At 48.2% G+C, this 24448-nt stretch overlaps 1 protein-coding gene across 1 annotated transcript; it reads left to right on the top strand.

Moving 5' to 3' along the window:
- The first annotated feature begins 2747 nt into the window (after positions 1 to 2747).
- desi1a (desumoylating isopeptidase 1a) lies at positions 2748 to 23642 on the top strand. Its single transcript, XM_078237612.1, has 6 exons — positions 2748 to 3029; positions 10458 to 10479; positions 10624 to 10693; positions 14467 to 14576; positions 21350 to 21472; positions 22928 to 23642. Exons 1-6 carry the CDS (start codon positions 2945 to 2947, stop codon positions 23016 to 23018), a joined length of 501 nt encoding a protein of 166 aa, XP_078093738.1. The 5' UTR covers positions 2748 to 2944; the 3' UTR covers positions 23019 to 23642.
- Positions 23643 to 24448: the final 806 nt, after the last annotated feature.

The following is a 24448-nucleotide window of genomic DNA, read 5'->3' as shown; positions in this document are numbered from 1 at the left end:
TTTGGCCCATATCCCTCTATACCCATCGTACCCATGTAACTATCTAAATGTTTTTTAAAAGACAAAATTGTACCCGCCTCTACTACTACCTCTGGCAGCTTGTTCCAGACACTCACCTCCCTCTGTGTGAAAAAATTGCCCCTCTGGACACTTTTGTATCTCTCCCCTCTCACATTAAACCTATGCCCTCTAGTTTTAGACTCCCCTATCTTTGGGAAAAGATATTGACTATCTAGCTGATCTGTGCCCCTCATTATTTTATAGACCTCTATAAGATCACTCCTCAGCCTCCTACGCTCCAGAGAAAAAGGTCCCAGTCTATCCAGCCTCTCCTTACAACTCAATCCATCAAGTCCCGGTAGCATCCTAGTAAATCTTTTCTGCACTCTTTCTAGTTTAATAATATCCTTTCTATAATAATGAATGTGATTTCTTTTAATAATTTCTTAGGGCAAATAGTGAGTATGGGTAATTAAGGGATCTCTATAAAGGTTAAATGTCTCATCACAAGGGACTAGGGAATCTACGTAAAACTGTTAGAAAGTTTAAGTAAAATTCCACAATCCGGGGAAAGGAACATATAAACAAAGACTGCTTACTGTGGGTGAACATCTAGCTAGTATGCCTAGTGACCCCTGTAATACTTAGATGGCCTGAATTAGCAGAGGGAGCGAGCAGTGCAAGTTTGAGTCTGGTAGCAGGTTGCAAGGAGCCAAAGAGGGATAAGAAAGACAGGTAGTTCTTGGGTTGGTGGACACCCTGCCTTGTGAACATCCCCCAATTGTTTAATGTAAAACCCAAAACCAGACAATGTTGGAATGTAAATGATGCCTTGCCTGTGTGACTTACGAAGTATAAATATTGTAATATTCAGCTAGAGAGAGTCTGCTTCAGAGACCTTTCTCTGAGGTTGTGCCCTCCCAATGTGTTGGCTGATAAATGATCCTCCTGAATCATAGAATCATAGAAACCCTACAGTACAGAAAGAGGCCATTCGGCCCATCGAGTCTGCACCGACCACAATCTCACCCCGGCCCTATCCCCATATCTCTACACATTTACCCACTAATCCCTCCAACCTACCCATCTCAGGACATGAAGGGGCAATTTTAGCACGGCCAATCAACCTAACCCGCACATCTTTGGACTGTGGGTTACACATGCTGTACTGGGTCCCTGAGATTATTCTCACCATTTAGAGACAACAGCCACCGGGACCCCTACCCACCACCCCAGAGAATGGACATGGTCATCACAGGGATTGGCCCAGCCAACAGTCTAACTCCCATCCCCCTGTCATCCCTCCTCCCAGCCTGCTGGCGGCGCTGTTTCCAGTCAGCTGAACAATCGCCGAGCTCCCATTGGTCACTCAACAGCCAATGAAGAGAGAGCTGAATAACGCTGGTTCTGATTGGCTATTTTGAGACCCCATGACCATTCCTATTGGCTAGTGATGACGTCTTCTCATTCCGATTGGATAAGATGGCCGCCAGTCAAATGTAACCTGGCCATCTACTGGATGATATCCTACCCAATGAAATAAAAGAACAAGCGGACTGATTCCGCTGATTGGATCACCTTGTGTGAGGGGGCGGGACTAAGCGTAAGGGAGCAGGGCCGGGAGGCAGTAATGCTGTGGGGGGGCGGGGCTGTGAGGAGAGGGGCGGGGCCAGACAGTATGTGATGCGATGGGGGGCGGGGCCAGGCTGCGTGTGATGCGATGGGAGGCGGGGCCAGGAGCCAGTGATGCTGTGGGGGGTGGGGCTGTGAGTAGAGGGCGGGGCCAGGCAGTGTGTGACGCTATGGGGTGGGGCGGGGTTGAGTCGGGCAGCGTGTGACGCTATGGGGGGGCGGGGCCGGGCAGTGTGTGACGCTGGGTGGTGGGGCGGGGCCGGGCAGTGTGCGACGCTGTGGGGTGGGGCGGGGTTGAGTCGGGCAGCGTGCGACGCTATGGGGGGGCGGGGCCGGGCAGTGTGTGACGCTATGTGGTGGGGCGGGGTTGAGTCCGGCAGTGTGTGACGCTATGGGCGGCGAGGCGGGGCCGGGCAGTGTGTGGCGCGATGAGGGACGGGGCCGGACAGTGTGTGACGCTGTGAGGGGGCGGGGCCGGGCAGGGCAGTGTGTGACGTTATGGGGGGCATAACGTCACACACGGGTCACGGGCATTCGGCCTCTGATATTCGGGTAAGCGTTCTCCAAGGCGGCCTTCGCGACACACGACAGCGCAGAGTCGCTGAGCAGAAACTGATAGCCAAGTTCCGCACACACGAGGACGGCCTCAACCGGGATATTGGGTTCATGTCACACTATTTGTAACTCCCACAGTTGCGTGGACCTGCAGAGTTTCACTGGCTGTCTTGTCTGGAGACAATACACATCTTTTTAGCCTGTCTTGATGCTCTCTCCACTCCCATTGTTTTGTTTCTTAAAGACTTGATTAGTTGTAAGTATTCGCATTCCAACCATTATTCATGTAAATTGAGTTTGTGTCTTTATAAGCTCTGTTTGTGAACAGAATTCCCACTCACCTGAAGAAGGGGCTTGGAGCTCCGAAAGCTTGTGTGGCTTTTGCTACCAAATAAACCTGTTGGACTTTAACCTGGTGTTGTTAAACTTCTTACTGTGTTATGGGGGGGGCAGGGCCGGGCAGTGTGTGACGCTATGGGGGGCGGGGCCGGGCAGTGTGCGACGCTGTGGGGTGGGGCGGGGTTGAGTCGGGCAGTGTGTGACGCTGTGGGCGGCGAGGCGGAGCCGGGCAGTGTGTGACGCTATGGGAGGGGCGGGGCTGTGAGCAGGGGGGCGGGGCCTGTCCGGGCCGCTGTCCGCAGCGCCTCAGTCGGCGGCAGCGCTGTGAGGCGAGTGGGTCGATGCTGGAGAACCTGCGGTGAGCGGCCGCTCAGAGTGAAGCCGAAAGGGCATCGAAGGACTGAGAGAGCCCAGTGCCATGGACACGCCGCCTCACCCCGTCAAACTCTATGTGTATGACCTTTCCCGGGGACTGGCCCGCCAGTTCAGCCCTCTCATGCTCGGTGAGTGAAGCAGAAACCTCCCCGGGGAGGTGTGGGGGGCAGGCGGCAGGTGCCGCAACTCGAGACCGGGGATTGGGTACCAGGACTAGGCCGCAACCATCTAATTAAAAAAAAACCTAAGTATTGCATTTTTGTTTAATATTTTTAAATATTTGTGCTGACTGACAAGTTTAGGGTTAAATTTATTTTAGGATTGTTGGAAGAAGTGGTGAGTGAAAGATGAGTTGACAGAATCTGAAATGAATCTTTTTTTAATATTGTTTGAAATTAAATCTGAAATCTTTTTAATTGCAGTGTTTATGTCTTTGAAAGTTGTTTCCACAACAGATGTCAGTGCCTGGTACTGAATAATTGAACACATCTCTGTACCGGGACGGAGATGGAATGCATTCCAACCTCCAACATCTGATTTCCCCCCCCCCACATCAACAGGAGCAAAAGGTTATCCAGCAACAATCATTCACTCAACCCGGCTACCGAGAGGCTGAAATGGAACATCTGCTTCTGAAAATGAGAAAGTCAGATAAACATTTTGAGTAAAGACCCTTAGTCGGGGCTTTTACATATAAAACTAGAAGCAGGAGAGGGCATTCAGTCCTTCGAGCCTGCTCCGCCATTCATTACGATCATAGCTGATCATCTAATTCAATACACTGATCCCCCCCCCATATCCCTTGATCTCTTTAGCCCCAAGAGCGATATCTAATTTCTTCTTGAAATCACACAACGTAGGGGAGTAGGTATAGAGGAGGTGTTAGGGGTAAGTTTTGCACTCGGTGGGTGCGTGGAATCGGCTGCCGGTAGTGGTGGTGGAAGCGGATTCGATTGAGTCTTTTAAGAGACTTTTGGATAGGTTCATGGAGGTTAGTAAGATAGACGGTTATAGATGAGCCTAGAAGGTAAGGAAATTGTTCGGCGCAACTTGTGGGCCGAAGGGCCTGTTTGTGCCATAGCTTTTCTAACGTTTTGGCCTCAACTACTTTCTGTGGGAGTGAATTCCACACATTCACCACTCTCTGGGTGAAGAAATTTCTCCTCACCTCAGTCCTCAAATGTTTACCCCTTATCCTCAAACTATGACCCCTAATTCTGGATTCCCCCACCATTGGGAACATTCTTTCTGAATCTACCCTGCCAACTCTGTTGGAATTTTATACGTTTCTATTAGATCCCCTCTCACTCTCCTAAACTTCAGTGAATATAAGAACAAAGAAAATTACAGCACAGGAACAGGCTCTTTGGCCCTCCAAGTCTGCACCGACCATACTGCCCGACTGAACTAAAACCCCCCCTACCTTTCTGGGGACCACTAACTCCCCCGGCAGTGAGTTCCAGGCACTGGGGGAGGTAGTGGAAGCAGATACAATAGTGAGTTTTAAGGGGCGTCTGGACAGATACATGAATAGGATGGGAATAGAGGGATATGGTGCCCGGAAGGGTCGGGGGTTTTAGTTCAGTCGGGCAGCATGGTCGATGCAGGCCTGGAGGGCCGAAGAGCTGTTCCTGTGCTGTAATGTTCTTTGTTCCTACATTCACTGGAGTTTAGAAGAGTGAGAGAGGATCTCATAGAAACTTATAAATAAAATATAATCCTAGTCGATTTAGCCGACTATTGGAATTTTCTGCTTTTATATCGGAATTCCAGATCAAATCTCTAGCCTAATTGACCTTTCTTTTATAAAGCTGTGCGCAAGGGTGCAAAATCCTCCCCAGCTTGACCCCAAATTCCAGTGTCATGCTGCATATTGGGCTGAAACTGGAACGCAGGTTTGGAGGTAGAATGGTGCCTGGAATCCTGAGGCTATTCCAGGTGGGAAGGTGACTCATTTTGCGATCCTGTCGCCTGCAAGTGAGCAGCTGGCCTGTGTTTACAAAATAGACAATGTGGTCAGTAACGACACGAGAAAGAGGAGCTCCTTTTGCCCTGTCCAACGATTCTCCCATCACCCCGCCCCCCCCCCGCCCCCCGACCATAAACCGTCAAAAGCAACTTAATGTGTCTTTCATCTCTGTGCTGCCTGTGGGATGAAGCTGTGTTTGGAATTGTTATTGTCTAACAGCCTCTGTGCTTCGAAATGCCTTGTCTGTAAAGTACTTTCACTTAGAATCCCTCCAGTGCAGAAGGAGGCCATTCAGTCCATCGAGCCTGCCCCGACAACAGTCCCACCCAGGCCCTATCCCCACATATTTACCCTGCTAATCTCCCTGACACTAAGAGGCAATTTATCATGGCCAATCAACCTAACCTTTGGAGATGTTTATGGAGGCTGTAATGAGACAATAAGCAGAATGAAAACAGAAGATGCTGGAAAATCTCAGCAGGTCTGACAGCATCTGTGGGGAGAGAATAGAGCCAACGTTTCGAGTCGAGATGACCTTTGTTCGAACCATCAGGGCTCTAAATGTGTTCCTGGAACATTTAAATCTTAACTCTCTTCCTGCATTCCTCTGAAAGTTAGGCCCTTGAGTTACTGACTTATCAGCCAGAGGCTTTTTCTACTCCTTTGTTCTTTGCCCCCCATAAAGGTCCCGACTAGCATCATGACTGGTGAACTCGGTTTTGGTTTGTACGCTAACTGGAGCTTTCTCACCGTGGCAAAGACCGTGGTGTATTTTCCCTGTTTCTCCCACTGGCCTGGGGTCAGGAAGGCAGTGAGACAGTAATAAAAGGTTGTCAGTTCAGTGCAATGAGATCCTAATCTCCCCCATCGCAAACCAGTTAAACGACTGACAGAAACAGGAAGGTATGTGTTGTATCCTCCTCATTACAGTTTGTGGTGTTCCCACCTCCATGTCCTGCCATTTCCCAGATGTAGTGGGGCGGTAAGCAGGTGGTCATTGATTCCAGCCAGGAGGTCTATCTGCCAAGACTCACTGAGCAGAAACTCCAGTTTGGCAGCATTGTGCATTTATCAAGCACTTTGCACATCCCACGGTATATTCACAACAACTCTATTGGACAAAGTTTGACACTGCGCCATGTGAGATATTGGGACAGGCAAGGTCAAAGATCCAGGTTTTGAGGAGTATTTTATAGGTGGAAAGAGTGGTGGAGAGTCCGAGGTGTAGGGAGGGAATTCCAGAGCTCAGGGTTGAGGCAATTGAAAGCTCCACCACCAATGGTGGAACGTTTGGAAGTGGAGGCAAAAGAGGTCAGAATTAGAGGAGAGCAGATATTCTCTGAGGGTTACAGAGCTGGAGGAGACTAAAGAGATAGAGAGGCGCGAGGCCATGGTGAGATCTGAAAAATTGAGGCACTGCTGGACCAGAAGCAGCCTGGGTCAGTGGGCAGAGGGTGCTGAGAGAATGGGACATGGAGAAAATTTGGACAGGGGCAGCATGAACTCAGTTTAGAGAGTACAGGATGGGAGGAGAGTGTTGGAACAGCTGAGTCGAGGTGAAAGGAGAGAGTGGGTGAGGGCTTCAGCAGCAGGACGAGCTGAGGATCAGGCGGGTGATGTTACTAAGGTGGAAGTGGTCGGTGGTCTTCATAGAATCCCTACAGTGCAGAAGGAGGCCATTTGGTCCATCAAGCCTGCACCGACAGTGATCGCTCCCACGCCCCATCCCCTTGGAGATCTTGGAGATGGCTAGGTTATGGGTCAGAAGGTCGCTGTCAAATAGAATATCATAAGTACAAAATGGTCCGATTCAGCCTCAGACAGCGGCCAGGGAACACAGTGTGTGGAGCGGCTGAGGATATTTGCTTCAGCAACTATTTCCCAACTTGCACAGGAGCAAGCTGAGTCTTTGAAAGGAAATAGAAGTCAGCTTCTCGGGCCCGCTCTGCCTTTCAACTAGACCATAGTTGATCTTCTCCCTCAATGCCATCTTCCTGCTCCACCCCCATCCGTATCCCTTGATATCTTTAACATTGAGACACATCTATCATACTCTGCCTTGAATGTACTCAGTGACTGAACCTCCAAACTCTGAGTGAAGAAATTCCTCCATCACAATCCTAAATGGCCTACCTCTTATACTGAGATGGTGCCCTTACCTGGTTCTAGACCCCCGGTCCAGGTAGGGAGAGCCGCCTCTACCATGCCGAACCATGTAAGAATTTTGTAGGTTGCAATGAGTTTGCCTCTCCAGAGAATATAGACCTGGTTTCCTCCTTCCCCTCCTCTCTGGAAGAGTAGTTGAAATCTGGAAATGTGTCTCAAAACATTGTGGGTGCAAAGGGAAGCTGGAGACTTCAAGACCAAGGTGGATGGATTTTTGTTAAGATGGCAAAGGATAAGGAGCAAAGGCAGGACCATGTATTTGAGATGTATGTCGCCAGGATCTAACTAAATGCCGGAACAGGCCCAAGTGGCTGACTGGCCTACTTGTGTTCCTAGGAATGCCTCACTCAACTGTGTGCCTGTCATTGCTGATCTACTGTCAAAACCCTCACTCGTGTCTTCCTTATTGCTACGCTCAACTGTTCCGACCCACTCCTGTCTGGCTCTCCCACATTCCATCCTTTGTAAACTTGAGATCATCCAAAGCTCTGCTGCCTGAGTCTGAACTCTCGCACAGTCCCATTCCCTTCTCACCCCTTGTGCACCCTGACTACATTGACTCCCTCCCTTTCTCTGAAATCTCCTCCAGCCCCCACAACCTTCTCAGTTATCTGTGCTCCCCTAACTCTGGCCTCAAGTGCATTCCTACTTCAGCTGCCGGAGTCCAGAGCTCTGGAAATCCCTTCCCAAAGCTCTCCTCTCAACCTCACTCTTCTCCTTTAAGACACTCCTTAAAACCTCTGAGACCAAGCATTTGGTCATCTGACCTAATATCTCTTATATGACTCAATATCACGCTTTGTTTGATAATGTGAAGTGCTTTGATTGCGTTAAAGACGTTACATCGATATAAATTGTTGTACATCAAACTGTGTGTGTGCATGCGTGCGTACCTTGATGGTACTGAAACATTAGATCTAGGATGAAGTGAAAACAAGTTGTCTCAGTATCTCTAAACTGTGATCCCAGAGCTACAAGCCCCACGTGACTGCTGTATAATATGATTAATTCAGGGTAATCACTTGGCTTGTTTATCATGGTGATGGAGATAATGTTTCCAAGCCTACATGATTTTAGACTGATCTGCCTTTGGCTGATGTTCCTGTCACCCTGCCTTGCTGGCAGAGCCTTTACTGAATCCCAGCTCTGTCCTCCATTCCTGCCTACCATGACCCCATCACAGGCAAAACTAACACAATACCTCGACGATAACAGTCTGCCAGGTTGGGTGCAGTGTAGATTAAACATATAAATGGCAGAGTAATTCAGAGAACACAGGTTCAGGTCCCACTGTGGCGTGGGAGTTGGAGAATTTGAACCCTTCTAAAGCAGAATGGAAATAAAAGAAATCAAATCACTTGCTGCTTGGGAGCTTCAGAGAATGGTAGCTTTCTCTCTGCCTCTCTCTGAGATCTGGAGACTGCCAGAAAAGAACAATGCAGCACAGGAACAGGCCCTTCAGCCCACCAAGCCTGCGCCTATTCTTAATCCTTATTTAGACCCGCTACTTAGTGCCCACATGCAGTTGCTATCCCTCTGTTCGTCTCCTGTTCATGAGTTTATCAAGGAACACCTTGAACGTGCCTGCTTCCACCTCCTTCACTGGCAGTGCATCCAGGCACCCACCACCCTCTGTGTGGAAAAAGTACAGTGGTGAGCACTGCTGCCTCACAGCGCCAGGGACCCGGGTTCGATTCTCAGCTTGGGTCACTGTCTGTGTGGAGTTTGCACGTTCTCCCCGTGTCTGTGTGGGTTTCCTCCGGGTGCTCTGCTTTCCTCCCACAGTCCAAAGGACGTGCTGGTTAGGGTGCATCGACCGTGCTGAATTCTCCCTCAGTGTAACCCGAACAGGTGCCAAAGTGTGGCAACTAGGGAATTTTCACAGTAACTTCATTGCAGTGTTAATGTAAGCCTTACTAGTGACAAATAAACTTTTTAAACTTTCCTCGTACTTCTCCCCCAGACTTACCCCCCAACACCTTGAACCTGTGCCCTCTCGTAGTTGACCTTTCCACCCTGGGGAAAAAGCCTTTGACTATCCACCCTGTCTGTGCCCCTCATAATTTTGTAGCCCTCTATCATGTCGCCCTCAGCCTCCGTCTTTCCAGTGAAAACAATCCGAGTTTATCCAACCTCTCCTCATATCCAAAACCCTCCAGACCAGACAACATCCTGGTGAACCTTCTTTGCACCCTCTTCAAAGCATTCACATCCTTCTGGTAGTGTGGCGACCAGAACTGCAGGCAATATTCCAAATGTGGCCTAACTAAAGCTTTATGCAGCTGTAACATAACTTGCCAACTTTTATACTCTATGCCCTGGCAGATGAAGGCAAGCATGCTGTATGCCTTCTTGACCACCTTATCTACTTGTGCTGCTCCTTTCAGGGATCCATGGACCTGTACGCCCAGATCCCTCTGTATGTCATTGTTCCTAAGGGTTCCACCATTTACCAGCACATTTCATACCTAAATTTGATGTTCCAAAATGCATCATCTCGCATTTATCTGGATTAAACTCCCATCTGCCATTTCTCTGCCCAAGTCTCCAATCTATCTATATCCTGTTGTATCCTTTGATAATCTTTGTCACTATTAGCAACTCTGCCAATTTTTGTGTCAACCGCAAAATTGCTAATCAGATCACCCAGATTTTCCTCTATATCATTTATATAGACCACAAACGACAGAGGTCCCAGCACTGATCCCTGCAGAATGCCACTAGCTCCAGATTTCCCCTTCCACCGCTACTCTCTGTCTTCTATGAAATCAGTAAAAGTAGCCATGAAACTCATTGTTATTAAAAGCTTTAATGGTCTGGTCAGTGTGTAACTCCCATCTGCTCTTGAATCAGATCGCTCAAATTCTTTGCCCCTCTAGATCTTCTTTCTTTCAATCTTTAAGCTTTCGAGACCCAAGCTTGTGTCCCCTGAATCAGATGCTCCCTCCTATTCAGAATTGTTACAGCGCAGAAGGAGGCCACTCGGCCCATCGTGTCTGTGCCAGCTCTCCAAGTGAGCAACTTGCCTAGTGCCATTCCCCTGCTTCTCCCTAAACCTTGTACATTCTTCCTTTTTCTAATTCCCCTTTGAATACTCTCGAATGTGCCTCGCCGCACTCTGAGGCAGTAACTTCCAAACCCCTAGCCACTCGCTGCGTGAAAACGCTTTTCCTCCTGTCATTATCTTTTTGCACCTTTCAGTTTAAATCTGTGCCCCTCTGCTCTCCCACTCATTTAACTCTTGGCCTCCTTGTACCGTGGCCCTTTGCCCAACTCTCCGAGTGAAAAGTAATCCCGACACCTGTGATGTTTGATGTGAGTCGACAGTTTCTGAGAGTTAAGGATCCGGCTTGCTAATTTTATTCCTTCCCCACCTCCCGTTTAGCCACTCATCTCTTTATTTTTTTTTCTTTTTAAACAGGAAAACAGCTTGATGGAATATGGTGAGTTAATCTGTGAATTTGCAAAGCTTTTATTGGTCTTTGGCAGTCTGGTAGGGCTGGTATTAATATGCAAATATATATTAAGAGATAATTATTATAATGCATCTGTCTATTTTAATGAATTTGTATCTGCTCCTCCTCCAGGCACACTGCAATTGTTGTCAATGGAGAGGAGTTCTTCTATGGATCTGGTGGGATTGCTAACTGTCAGCCTGTGAGTGTTCTCCCTTTATCTTCTAAATGTTTATCCATGCACACTTGTCCCATTCTTCAGCCGATTTCAGCCCTCCCGTTCCCAACCCTTGGGTGAAAGATTTGTCTTATGAATCATGAAATTGAGCAGTTTAGGCCGATACTCTCTCTAGAGTTCAGAAGAATGAGGGGAGATCTAATTGAGGTATATAAGGTGATGAAAGGTATTGAACAAAGAAGATGTAGAGAGGATGCTTCTTCTTGTGGGGCAATCTGGGACAAGAGATCATAGTTTTAGATAAGGGGCAGCAGATTTAAAAGTGAGATAAGGACAAATTACTTCTCTCAAAGCGTGGTTAATCTGTGGAATTCACTCACCCAGATTGTGGTGGATGAACATAAGAACATAAGAAATAGGAGCAGGAGTAGGCCATCTAGCCCCTCGAGCCTGCCCCGCCATTCAATATGATCATGGCTGATCTGAAGTGAATCAGTTCCACTTACCTGCCTGCTCCCCATAACCCTTAATTCCCCAACCGATCAGAAATCCAGGATGCCGGGACATTGAGTAAATTTGAGGAGGAGATGGACAGATTTTTAATCAGTAATAGGTTGAAGGGTTATGGAGAACGGGCAGGAAAATGGACCTGAGGCTGAGATAAGGGGTGGCACAGTGGTTCGCACTGCTGCCTCACAGCGCCAGGGACCCGGGTTCAATTCCGGCCTCGGGTGACTGTGCGGAGTTTGCACGTTCTCCCCGTGTCTGCGTGGGTTTCCTCCGTGTGCTCTGGTTTCCTCCCACAGTCCAAAGATGTGCGGGTTAGGTGGATTGGCCATGGTAAATCGACCCTTAGTGTCGGGGACAAGCAGGGTAACATACTTGGGGTTAAGAGATAGGGTCTGGGTGGGTTTGTGGTTGGTGCAGACTCGAGTGGCCTCCTGCGCTGTAGGGATTCAATGAGATGAGCCATGATCATCGTGAAAGGCAGAGCAGACCCGAGGGGCTGAATGGCCTACTCCTGCTCCTAGCTCTTATGTTCTTGGGGTAAAGCCCACTCATCAACTCAGCAGTTTGTTTTGAATACAATTCTCCAGCCCATGAGGGCAATCAGGAAGACCCAGATCCACAAATTCTTCAGGATATAATTGCCATCCATATGCTGTGACCACCTTGTTCTCCAGAAATGCTTTGAATGCCACCATGAAGAATTTAAGTACACAGCCTTCATCCCCTCTTCTGAAATCCCTTTCGACTGGTCAGTCACCCCTGTGGAGGAAAAAATGTAACATTTCCTTCCGATAGCCATCCTCAGGGATCCAGAGTTCCTGCAAAGCTGTCCACAACAAACACAGCATCGACAGGCATGTTGTCCATACTTTTAATAATCCAAATGCTATCCAATGATCAGGAATTCGAGCTCACTTTCTTCATCCCGATTTGGGAATACTGAAGTTAATTAAGCTGTCAAGGCAGCTGAGATTTCCGGGTTACGGATTCGCGGGTTTACGGGGATAGGGCGGGGGGGGGGGGGGGGGCTAAGCGGGATGCTCTGTCGGGGGGGTGGGGGTACAGACTTGATGGGCTGAATGGTCTCCACCTGCACTGTAGGGATTCCATGATCCAGGGAGCTCATGTTTTACCAGCGATCGATAATAAATCCAAAGATAGAACCATAGAAAATTACAGCTCAGAAACAGGCCCTTTGGCCCTTCTTGTCTGTGCCGAACCATTTTATGCCTAGTCCCACTGACCTGCACTTGGACCATATCCCTCCACACCTCTCTCATCCATGAACCCGTCCAAGTTTTTCTTAAATGTTAAAAGTGACCCCGCATTTACCACTTTATCCGGCAGCTCATTCCACACTCCCACCACTCTCTGCGTGAAGAAGCCCCCCCTAATATTCCCTTTAAACTTTTCTCCTTTCACCCTTAACCCATGCCCTCTGGTTTTTTTTCTTCCCTAGCCTCAGCGGAAAAAGCCTGCTTGCATTCACTCTATCTATACCCATCAAAATCTTATACACCTCTATCAAATCTCCCCTCAATCTTCTACGCTCCAGGGAATAAAGTCCCAACCTATTCAATCTCTCTCTGTAACTCAGCTTCTCAAGTCCCGGCAACATCCTTGTGAACCTTCTCTGCACTCTTTCAATCTTATTTACATCCTTCCTGTAACTAGGTGACCAAAACTGTACACAATACTCCAAATTTGGCCTCACCAATGCCTTATATAACCTTACCATAACACTCCAACTTTTATACTCGATACTCCGATTTATAAAGGCCAATGTACCAAAGGCATTCTTTACGACCCTATCCACCTGTGACGTCACTTTTAGGGAATTCTGTACCTGTATTCCCAGATCCCTCTGTTCAACTGCACTCTTCAGAGTCCTACCATTTACCCTGTACGTTCTACTTTGATTTGTCCTTCCAAAGTGCAATATCTCACACTTGTCTGCGTTAAATTCCATTTGCCATTTTTCAGCCCATTTTTCTAGTTGGTCCAAATCCCTCTGCAAGCTTTGAAAACCTTCCTCACTGTCCACTACACCTCCAATCTTTGTATCATCAGCAAACTTGCTGATCCAATTGACCACATTATCATCCAGATCATTGATATAGATGACAAACAACAATGGACCCAACACCGATCCCTGCGGCACACCACTAGTCACAGGCCTCCACTCAGAGAAGCAATCCTCCACAACCACTCTCTGGCTTCTTCCATTGAGCCAGTGTCTTATCCAATTTACTACCTCCCCATGTATACCTAGCGACTGAACCTTCCTAACTAACCTCCCATGAGGGACCTTGTCAAAGGCCTTGCTGAAATCCAGGTAGACAACATCCACCGCCTTCCCTTCATCCACTTTCCTGGTAACCTCCTCGAAAAACTCTAATAGATTGGTCAAACATGACCTACCATGCACAAAGCCATGTTGACTCTCCCTAATAAGTCCCTGTCTATCCAAATATTTGTAGATCCTATCCCGTATCACACCTTCCAATAACTTGCCCACCACCGACGTCAAACTTACTGGCCGATAATTTCCCGGATTTCTTTTGGAACCTTTTTTAAACAACGGAACAACATGAGCCACCCTCCAATCATCCGGCACCTCCCCGGTGAATACTGACATTTTAAATATGTCTGCCAGGGCCCCTGCAAGTTCAACACTAGCTTCCCTCAAGGTCCGTGGGAATACCCTGTCCGGTCCTGGGGATTTATCCACTCTGATTTGCCTCAAGACAGCGAGCACCTCCTCCCCTTTAATCTGTAAAGGTTCCATGGCCTCCCTACCAGTTTGCCCTATTTCCGTAGACTCCATGCCCGTTTCCTCAGTAAATACGGATGCAAAAAAAAAAAGATGTGCGGGTTAGGTTGACTGGCCATGCTAAATTAGCCCTAGTGTCAGGGGGATTAACAGGGTAAATATGTGGGGTTACAGGGATAGGACCTGGGCGGGATTGTGGTCAGTGCAGACTCGATGGGCCGAATAGCCTCCTTCTGCACTGTAGGGATTCTATGATTCTATAAATCATCTTCATTGCTTACGTAGCTGCTTTTGGCTTCCTGTCCTGATGCATAACCCTCCAGTCAGAGATGTTCCCAAACTTGAGACACTGACAATGTGCAGAGGTATTCTTTCCCGAACAGCGTGTGGGAGGGATACACCACAAACGCAGCGGTGTTGTGATGATGGGACACATGGTGTCTGTGCGATATTGGGTCCACGTGACCATGGCGTGTGCTATAATGTCCTGTGTTGCTTTTTTTCTGGTTCCTAGGGAGGGACTTTACTTGGGCCGCCTGACTCTGTCATTGACCTTGGAACCACAGAAGTGACCGAGGACTTGATCATGGAGTACTTATCATCTCTGGGAGAGTCAGCATTCAGGTTAGTTACTCTTCGCTCCATGTGCTTTCAGAGTGGAATCAGTGGGTTGCCTAGAATCAAGTGCAGGGATACCCCGTGGTCTTGGGGGTCAATGGCAGTCACGTGCAATAGCAGCATTTCCAATTATATAATATTTATTATATAATATATTAAATCTAGCTACTGTGCAGCTTTCTCCTGTTATACCTCGGGGAGGTGATAACCTCGTGGTATTCTCGCCAGAGTATTAATCCAGAAACTCAGCTAATGTTCTGGGGGACCCGGGTTCAAATCCCACCACGGCAGATGGTGGAATTTGAATTCAATTTAAAAAATAAAATCTGGAATTAAGAATCTACTGATGACCATGAAACCACTGTCGATTGTTGAAAAAACCCGTCTGGTTCACTAATGTCCTTTAGGGAAGGAAATCTGCCGTTCTTACCTGGTCTGACCTACATGTGACTCCAGAGCCACAGCAATGTGGTTGACTCTCAGCTGCCCTCGGACAACTAGGGATGGGCAATAAAAGCTGGCCAGCCACTCACGACCATGTCCCAGAAATGAATTTTTTAAAGTGTCCACATTTATAATAGAAAGTACCAATGCAAACTTCTCATTCTGCAATTATATCCTCCAGCCTGTGGTGGCAGTGCTGCCTCATTAGAGGCCTGATGGTGTTGGCTCAGAAGAAAGTTCCCATGCTCAGTGTTGACTCGCACTGTGGGGACAATTGCCCAAGTATCACAGAAATTACTCCATTTGTTTGTAGTCTGCCATAGTGACATTTAGATTAAAATCGTCTCCTTTTAATCTGTTAATACTGCGTGAAGTAGGTGGGCTCTTCCCTGCAGATAGAAGTTGTAACCCCACAGGGTTTGCTCAATAGTGAACATTGAGACTTTAGAATCATAGAATCCCTGCAGTGCAGAAGGAGGCCATTCGGCCCGTCGAGCCTGCACCAACCACAATCCCACCCAGGCCCTATCCCCATAACCCCACATATTCACCCTGTTAATCCCCTTGACACTAAGGGTCAATTTAGCATGGCCAATCCACTTAACCTGCACCTCTTGAGTGTGGGAAGAAACCAGAGCACCCGGAGGAAACCCACGCAGACACGGAGAGAAAGTGCAAACTCCACACAGGCAGTGATACGAGGCCGGAATTGAACCTGGGTCCCTGGCGCTGTGAGGCAGCAGTGCTAACCACTGTGCCGCCCCATCTTAACTCCATCTACTCGCTGTTTTTCTCTGTAACCCTCCATGTCACTGCATTACTAAAATCAATTCATTTCAGTTTGACATTTTTTACTGAAGATTCCCCCTCCCTCCCCTCCAGCAGCTTTTACGGTGGAAGAGTTTCCCAGATCTCCGCTACCCCTTTATCTTTGTGTGAAGAGTTGTTTCCTGACACTGTCTGTGAATGGCCTGGCTCTGAATTTAAGGTTCTACTGCCTTGGTCTGGACTCTGGCACCAGAGAAAATAGTTTTTCTCCACCTCCCCTATCAACTCCTTTAAGCATCTTAAGCACTTGAGTTTGATCATCCTTAATCTTCTGTATTCGTGGGAATACGAATTGAGTTTATTCAGCCCATCCTCTATTAAAGCCGATTAACTCGAGGATGATGCTGCATCATCTTTTAGCCTCTGTCCCACCAAGGCCAGTATATCCTTCCTGACGTGTGGTTCCTCGACCTGAGTGTTGTACCCAAAGAGGCTTCAACTAGACTTTAATATAATTGCAACATCATTTTAACATTTATATTCCATACCTTTATATTTCATTGGCCCTTTCAATTCATTTTTGTACCCGTCCCACTCGCTTTTTCCCATGAAAGGCAGGCCTCCAGACCTGATGCAGCCACAAACACGACATCCCTTGCTCACCCTGAATCGTGTAATATCCCGGAGAGGCATCAAAACTAAAATGAGGTAAATGGGCTGAGTTCAGTTCAGGAAAACTGAAGTATCTCCCCCTCACAACCCTGATGAGTGTGAGGTGATGCACATTGGAAGAAGAAACAAGATGAGGGAGTATTTAATGAATGGCAGGACACTGGGTAGCTCAGAGGGATCTTGGAGTAATTATCCACAGATCCCTGAAGGCAGCAGAGCACGTGAAGAGATGCAGGTTTGGTGGGCCGAAGGGCCTGTTCCTGTGCTATATTGTTCTTTGTTTGTTGTCCTTTGATAGTTAAGAAGGCATGCTGGACACTTGCTTTCATGTATAGGGTAAGACGAGTGTAGAGCAAGGAGGTGATATTGGAGTTGTACAGAGCATTGATTAGGCCACAGCAGGAGTACTGTGTGCAGTTCTGGTCACCTCACTATAGGAAGGATGTGATTGCACTAGAGGAAGTACAGAGGAGATTCACCAGGATGCTGCCTGGGACGGAGCATTTGAGCGATAAGGAGAGGCTGGATAGGCTTGGATTGTTTTCTTTAGAGCAGAGAAGGCTGAGGAGGGACATAATTGAGGTGTATACGATTATGAGGGGTATGGACAGGGTGAGCAGGGAGCAGCTGTTCCCCTTGGTTGAAAGGTCAGTCACAAGAGGACACGGTTTTAGGGTGAGGGGCAGGAGATTCAGAGGGGATTTGAGAAAAAGAATTTTCACTCAGAGGGTGGTGGGAATCTGGGATGCGCTGCCTGGGAAGGTAGTGGAAGCCGGAAACCTTACAACCTTTATTAAAAAAAAAATTTGGAAGAGCACTTGGAACATCATGATACTCGGATATGGGACAAGTGGAGGAAAATGGGATTAGTGCACCTTTAGTGGTAGTTATTATCAGTGCAGGCTCAATGGACCAGAGCCTTTTCTGCTCTGTATGGCTCTCGTGCCCTCTCTTGCCCCTCATCCAATAAGATACCCGTGGAGTCTGTCCCCCATCCTCTAGTACGATGTTGGAGGGAGTTTTTAACCCCAGGTACGTATCCTCGGTAATCCATTATTGGGAAATTCATGTGCCTCTGGCTACTAAACACATGAATCCAGTCCCAGGTTTCAGTGGGTGTGACACAACGGCATACTGTAAGGTGACATTACATTGCATAGAATTTTGTTGAACGTATGAAATGAACTTCCAATCCCATAACTGTGTCATGAAATTTACAGAATACTGAGAGGCCTAGATAGAGGAGAGGATGTTTCCACTATTGGGAGAGACTGGAACTCGAGGGCATAACGTCAGGGTGAAGGGACGCTCCTTTAAAACAGAGATGAGGAGGAATTTCTTCAGCCAGAGAGTAATGAAGCTGTGGAACTCTTTGCCGCAGAAGGCTGTGGAGGGCCGGTCATAGAGTGTCTTTAAGACAGAGATAGATAGGTTGTTGATCAATAAGAGGATCAGAGGTTACGGGGGGAAGGCAGGAGAATGGGGATGAGAATCATATCAGCCATGATTGAATGGCAGAGCAGACTCGATGGGGCCGAATGGCCTTATTCTGCTCCTATATCTCATGCTCTTATCATGTAGACCACTTTTCCACCTCTATAACATCATCTGATTCTGCCCCATCTCTGCTCATCTGCTGCTGAATCCATGTTCTATGCCCTCTTTTTGCTCCTAGTCTTGGCTATTCCAACACACACCTGGCCAACTTCACACACACTACCCATCTTAAACCCTAGGCCTTTCTAATGGCTGCCCATGTCCCACTTTACACTGAGTTGCTTCACCTATCATCCCTCTGCTTGCTCGTTGGCTCCCGGTTCCAGCTGCATCGCATTTTTAAATCCTCATCCTTGTTTTCGAATTCCCCTGTCACCTCGCCCCCCTCTGTCTATAATCCCCTCCAGTCCTGCAACCCTCTGTACTTCTCTTAATTCCAACCACTTGTGCAGTCTTGCTTTTATCATTCCACCATTTTGCAGCCCTGCTTTTTACGGCCATGATCGCGCAGTACGGTGGCACAGTGGTTAGCACTGCAGCCTCAGTGCCAGGGACCCAGGTTCGATTCCAGCCTTGGGCGACAGCCTGTGTGAGTTTGCACATTCTCCCCGTGTCTTTGTGGGTTTCCTCCAGGTGCTCCGGTTTCCTCCCACAGTCCAAAGATGGAAACATAGAAATGTAGAAGATAGAAGAAGGAGGAGGCCATTTGGCCCTTCGAGCCTGCTCCGCCATTCATCACGATCATGGCTGATCGCCTAACTCAATAACCTAATCCTGCTTTCCCCCCATAACCTTTGATCCCATTCGCCCCAAGTGCTATATCCAGCTGCCATCTCTGCTATTGATTCAGTCCATCTTGAAATAAAGCCTAGTGCTTGGTTTATAGGGCGGCACGGTGGCACAGTGGTTAGCACTGTTGCCTCACAGTGCTAGGACCCGGGTTCGGTTCCCAGCTTGGGTCACTGTCTGTGGCGAGTTTGCACGTTCTCCCTGTGTCTGCGTGGGTTTCCTCCCACAGTCCAAAGATGTGCGGGTTAGGTTGGCCATGGTAAATTGCCCCTTAGTGTCAGGGAGACTAGTAGGGTAAATACATAGGGCTATGGGGGTGGGAGTTGGGTGGAATTGTGGTCAGTGCAGACTCGATGGGCCAAATGGCCTCCTTCTGCACTGTACCCCACTCATCTTTCAAATAGTAAGTGACCCTCCCTCCTCTTCATTCCAAAATGAACCACCTCACACTTCTGTGTTGAAATTAACGTGTCCATTATTTCCCCATTCTGCGGGTTTAATGTTCTGCAGTATTTTGTCGCAGTCCTCCCCAGTGTTGACTGTCCCTCACTGCAATTTGAGGACATCCTCAAATTGATAATGCCGTGTGCTTTTGTTTCAGAAGTTGAGACCGTTAATATAAATTGTGAAGAGCAATGGTCCCAGCGCTGATCCTTGGGGAACGCCACTTTTTGCACTTTCTGCCACTCTGAATAACTAGCCTTCACTCCCACTCTCTCCTTTCTGTCTTGAAGCCAGCTGGCAATCCATTCTGCCACTTATAGAATAGAATCATAGAAACCCTACAGTGCAGAAGGAAGCCATTCGACTGACTGACCACAATCCCACCCAGGCCCTATCCTGATTCCACATTGTCTGGCCTTATTCAATAGTCTATCCAATTGCAACTACTGTATTTCCCTAATCATAGAAATCATAGAAACCCTACAGTGCAGAAGGAGGCCATTCGGCCCATCGAGTCTGCACCGACCACAATCCCACCCAGGCCCTACCCCCACATATTTACCCGCTAATCCCTCTAACCTACGCATCTCAGGACTCTAAGGGGCAATTTTTAACCTGGCCAATCAACCTAACCCGCACATCTTTGGACTGTGGGAGGAAACCGGAGCACCCGGAGGAAACCCACGCAGACACGAGGAGAATGTGCAAACTCCACACAGACAGTGACCCAAGCCGGGAATCGAACCCAGGTCCCTGGAGCTGTGAAGCAGCAGTGCTAACCACTGTGCTACTATCTTCCCATATTCGACCTCCCAAACAGCATCACTTCTCCGGTTACAGCATCACTTCACGCAGACACAGGATGGCACAGTGGTTAGCACTGCTGCCTCACAGCGCCAGGGACCCGGGTTTAATTCCAGCCTTGGGTGACTGTGTAGAGTTTGCATGCTCTCCCCATGTTTGCGTGGGTTTCCTCCGGGTTCTCCAGTTTCCTCCCACAGTGCAAAGAAGTACAGGTTGGGTAGATTGGCCATGTTAAATTCTCCCTTAGTGTCCCAAGATGTCTAAGTTAGTTGAATTAGCCATGGTAAATGTATGGGGTTACGGGGATAGATCCTGGCTAAGATACTCAGTCAAAGAGTCAGTGCAGACTCGATGGGCTGAATGGTCACTTCTGCACTATAAGGATTCTATGATTCTATCTGCACATTGAGTTTCATATGTCATGTTGCTGCCTGTTTCACCAATTTGACCAGGATATCCTGAAGCCAGATCTATCTGGTTTTGGTGTTAAGTGAAGGATAATATTGGCATGCCCAGTGGGAGGACGGTTTTGTCCTTTAAGTGCTGTAGGATCTTTTACATTCATACAGACAGCAGATATGGCCTTGACTGCACTGAAACTTCAAGCTTGATTATGTTGACTGGTTCCCCCTCTTGTTCTCATTCAATGCATTGAGATTTAATTACCTTTTCATTTTATATTAGGAAAGCCAAATGTTACTCCAGTTACAGCTCTCTGCTGAAACCACTGGTTTCTGCTGGAATAGAGTTTCATGGTTTGAGGCCTCCGCAGCTAAAATCCTTTCCTGTGGCACAAAGTGCGCTTTATCTGGGACCTGAGCACCACATTGTAGGAAGAACACCTTGGAGAGTGTGCAGCAAAGGTGGACCGGAATTGCTCCAGGCACGTGGGAGTCCAGTACCGTGGAGACATTCGAGATGCTAGAGATGTTCTCCTTGGAGCAAAGGAGGTTGAGAGGAGATTTGATAAGAGGTGTTCAAAATAATGATGGGGGGGATTGCACAGACAGGATAGATGGAGAGAAACTGCTCCTCCCCCCTCCCGTCCGCCTATGGGGACAAAGAGCACAGGTTTAAGGTGGCTGGCACGAGCACCAGAGGTGACATGAGGAAATAGTTTTTACACAGTTAAGATCTGGTGCCTTGCCTGGGAATGTGGGGCAGGCAAAATCAGTCATCACTCTCAGCAGAGAAATGGACAAGCAGCTGAAGAGGGAAATGTGCACAGCTATGAGGAATTGGCCTTGAGTGGGACTAGCCGAATGGCTCTTGCAAAGGGCCAGCACAGCCTGACGGGCCAAATAGTCTTCTGTAATTGTTCTGTTTCTGTGGAATGTCTCATTTTTATTCTCCGGTTACAGGGGAGAGTGCTACAAACTGTTTGAACACAACTGCAATACATTCAGCAACGAGGTTTCCCAGTTCCTCACAGGAAAGAAGATTCCATCCTACATCACTGACCTGCCTTCTGAGGTCTTATCAACGTGAGTACTCGAGGCACTTGCCCCAACAGTTGTCTTTCTTTACCCTCTGAATGCACTGACCCGTGCTGGGTTACTGCAGGAGTCTCTGCAGTCTCGGTGGATGGAGTAATTGCCCCCTGCAGACCAAAGATTCCAGGTTTGATTTCTAGTCCGTGTACCCAATTCCCTAACATCAACATTAATACATAGGAACGAGGAGCAGAAGAAGGCAAATTCAGCCCTTCGAGCCTGCTCCGCCATTCAATCAGATCATGGCTGATCTCTCCCTGGTCTCAAATCCACCTCCCCACCTGTTCCTCACATCCCCTTTATCCCTTTTTTATTAGAAATATATCCATCTCCTTCTTGAAACCATTCAGTGATTCAGACTCCACCGCGCTGTGGGAGTTCCACAAATTCACCCCCCTCTGCGAGAAGTAGTTCCTCCTCATCTCAGTTTTAAATCTACCGCCTCTCGACCTATATCTTGTTCGAGATTGCCCCACAAGGGGAAACATTTGGTCTAATGGGCGAGGGAGGGACACCAGCCAGATTTCACAATTTCGCAGCCGCTGTCCAGTGATCCCCGCTGGAAACATCGGAGGGACAAAAAACAAGATAGTCCTCCATAGGTGAGTAACCTGGCAACACCCACTGCTCTTGGGGAACCAGCGGGCAGCCAGTGTTCACAAAACCCGTACGCCAGTGAGGTGCCGCAAGAGCGGGAGGCAGAGATAAAAGCAACAACTTTTTGATTTTGATTTATTATTGTTACATGTATTAACATACAGTAAAAAGTATTGTTTCTTGTGCGCTATACAGACAAAACATACCGTTCATAGAGAAGAAAAGGAGAGAGTGTAGTGTTACAGTCATAGCTAGGGTGTAGAGAAAGATCAACTTAATGCAAGGTAGATCCATTCAAAAGTCTTATGACAGCAGGGAAGAAGCTGTTAGATAGAATCCTACACTGTAGAAGCAGGCCCATCGAGTCTGCACCGAGCACAAACCCACCCAGGCCCTATCCCCATAACTCCATGCATTTACCCTGCTAGTCCCCCTGACACTAAGGGACAATTTAGCATGGCCAATCCACCTAACCCGCACCTCTTTAGACTGTGGGAGGAAACCGGAGCACCCGGAGGAAACCCATGCAGACACGGGGAGAATGTGCAAACTCCACACAGACAGTGACCCAAGCCGGGAATCGAACCCGGGTCCCTGGCGTTGTGAGGCAGCAGTGCTAACCACCGTGCCGCCCCTGTTCTTGAGTTGGTCCGTGACCTCAGACTTTTGTATCTTTTTTCCCAACGGAAGAAGGTGGAAGAGAGAATGCCCAGGGTGCGTGGGGTCCTTAATTATGCTGGCTGCTTTGCCGAGGCAGCGGGAAGTGTAGACAAAGTCAATGGATGGGAGGCTGAACTTTTTTGCTTAACGACTGATTTGTTTGTTCCTGTCCTGTTTTGTTTCTATCAGCCCTTTTGGCCAACTCATTAAACCCATCCTGGATTCGGTTCAGATTCAGCCGGTGGGAGGAAGCAGCTTCAACGAACAGAACCCCAGCTAGTAGAAGCACACCAGAGGGCTGCTGACTGCGAAGGGATGTACAGTCACTGGCCTCACGGAACTGTACAGTGATTTTCAAAAAAAAAAGTGAAGATTTCCCTTCAAGTATCTTTCATCTCGTATCTAACTTAACGTAGGACGTTGAAAAGTGGTAGAAATGCTTTTTTAAAAATCTGTTTGAAACGTGCATCTAATACAAAAATACTGCGCTGTGCAGTGCGATACATCAGGTTATCATGCCCACCCCTCCCACCTCGTCAGCTGTTTTTGAATGAACTGGACCACGAGGCAGTCACGAGAGGTTGAATACTCCCTTGATTTACAATGTATTTACCCCCCCCGCCCCACCCTACTCCCACCACACCCCAACTCCTCCCACCAATAGGCCACCAGTATGGAAATCTGTCAGTGTTCGCCCACTGTCGTGCCAGCATCATTGCCAATGTACTGACCAACACAAAGGGGGTAACGTTTCCAGTGCTGTTAATAGATATGCCGCAATATGGGAGGGAAAAACATACTTCAGGCACCATGTTTTCATATCTTGCTGTAGTCTGCACGGTAGCGCAGTGGTTAGCACTGCTGCTTCACAGCTCCAGGGTCCTGGGTTCGATTCCCGGCTCGGGTCACTGTCTGTGTGGAGTTTGCACGTTCTCCTCGTGTCTGCGTGGGTTTCCTCCGGGTGCTCCGGTTTCCTCCCACAGTCCAAAGATGTGCGGGTTAGGTTGATTGGCCAGGTTAAAAGTTGCCCCTTAGTGTCCTGAGATGCGTAGGTTAGAGGGATTAGCGGGTAAATATGTGGGGGTAGGGCCTGGGTGGGATTGTGGTCGGTGCAGACTCGATGGGCCGAATGGCCTCTTTCTGTGCTGTGGGGTTTCTATGATTCTTTCTATGAGTCTTATTTTCTCACTTCCATATGCTGCCATCGACAGCGTACCTTCATTCTCTCCAGAATTCACCCACCTTTGGAAAGACTGAATCTGTAACTTTTAATTCCGCCACCGTTCAGCTGGTTATGGTCGGAGGATTTCCCTCGTTCAGCCCGTGCCCTGCTGTGGCTGACACTGCGTTCCGTGTGCCTTTCCTTCCGGTACTTGGTAGTTAACGTGTGCTTCAAGTCTCTGCACACAGTATCTGTATGGGGTAATGGGTGCACAGGGATACCTGGTGAGAATAGCTGTGTGCCTGGCAGTGAGGGCTCCAGCTGACGAGCACGGGTTTCTGTGGCCCAGTGAAACTATTCCCTGCACACATCCTAGCCACTGTGCTTTGTAAACTCCTGTGCAGTACGTTGTACCTATCAGCACTTGGCTGCAACTGAAAGAGGTGTGTGGGGATCTTTCCCTTTTCTATCTTGCGCCTGGTCAGTGCTGCAAGTGTTGTGTACTGTTAAAACTTACTGACCTGAAGGTGAAGTCAAGCTCAGGTCTC

This window comes from Mustelus asterias, chromosome 21 (genome assembly GCF_964213995.1).
Source record: "Mustelus asterias chromosome 21, sMusAst1.hap1.1, whole genome shotgun sequence".
Lineage (NCBI taxonomy): Eukaryota > Metazoa > Chordata > Chondrichthyes > Carcharhiniformes > Triakidae > Mustelus > Mustelus asterias.
This window is presented reverse-complemented; position numbering and strand designations above follow the sequence as displayed.

What these genes read in the sequence shown, in the direction of transcription:
- desi1a (XM_078237612.1), top strand. Translation starts at nt 2,945, where the DNA reads ATGGACACGCCGCCTCACCCCGTCAAACTCTATGTGTATGACCTTTCC. An exon ending in GTTCAGCCCTCTCATGCTCG is followed by an intron (nt 3,030 to 10,457) that starts GTGAGTGAAGCA and finishes CTTTTTAAACAG; the next exon opens with GAAAACAGCTTGATGGAATA. An exon ending in CTGGGAGAGTCAGCATTCAG is followed by an intron (nt 14,577 to 21,349) that starts GTTAGTTACTCT and finishes CTCCGGTTACAG; the next exon opens with GGGAGAGTGCTACAAACTGT.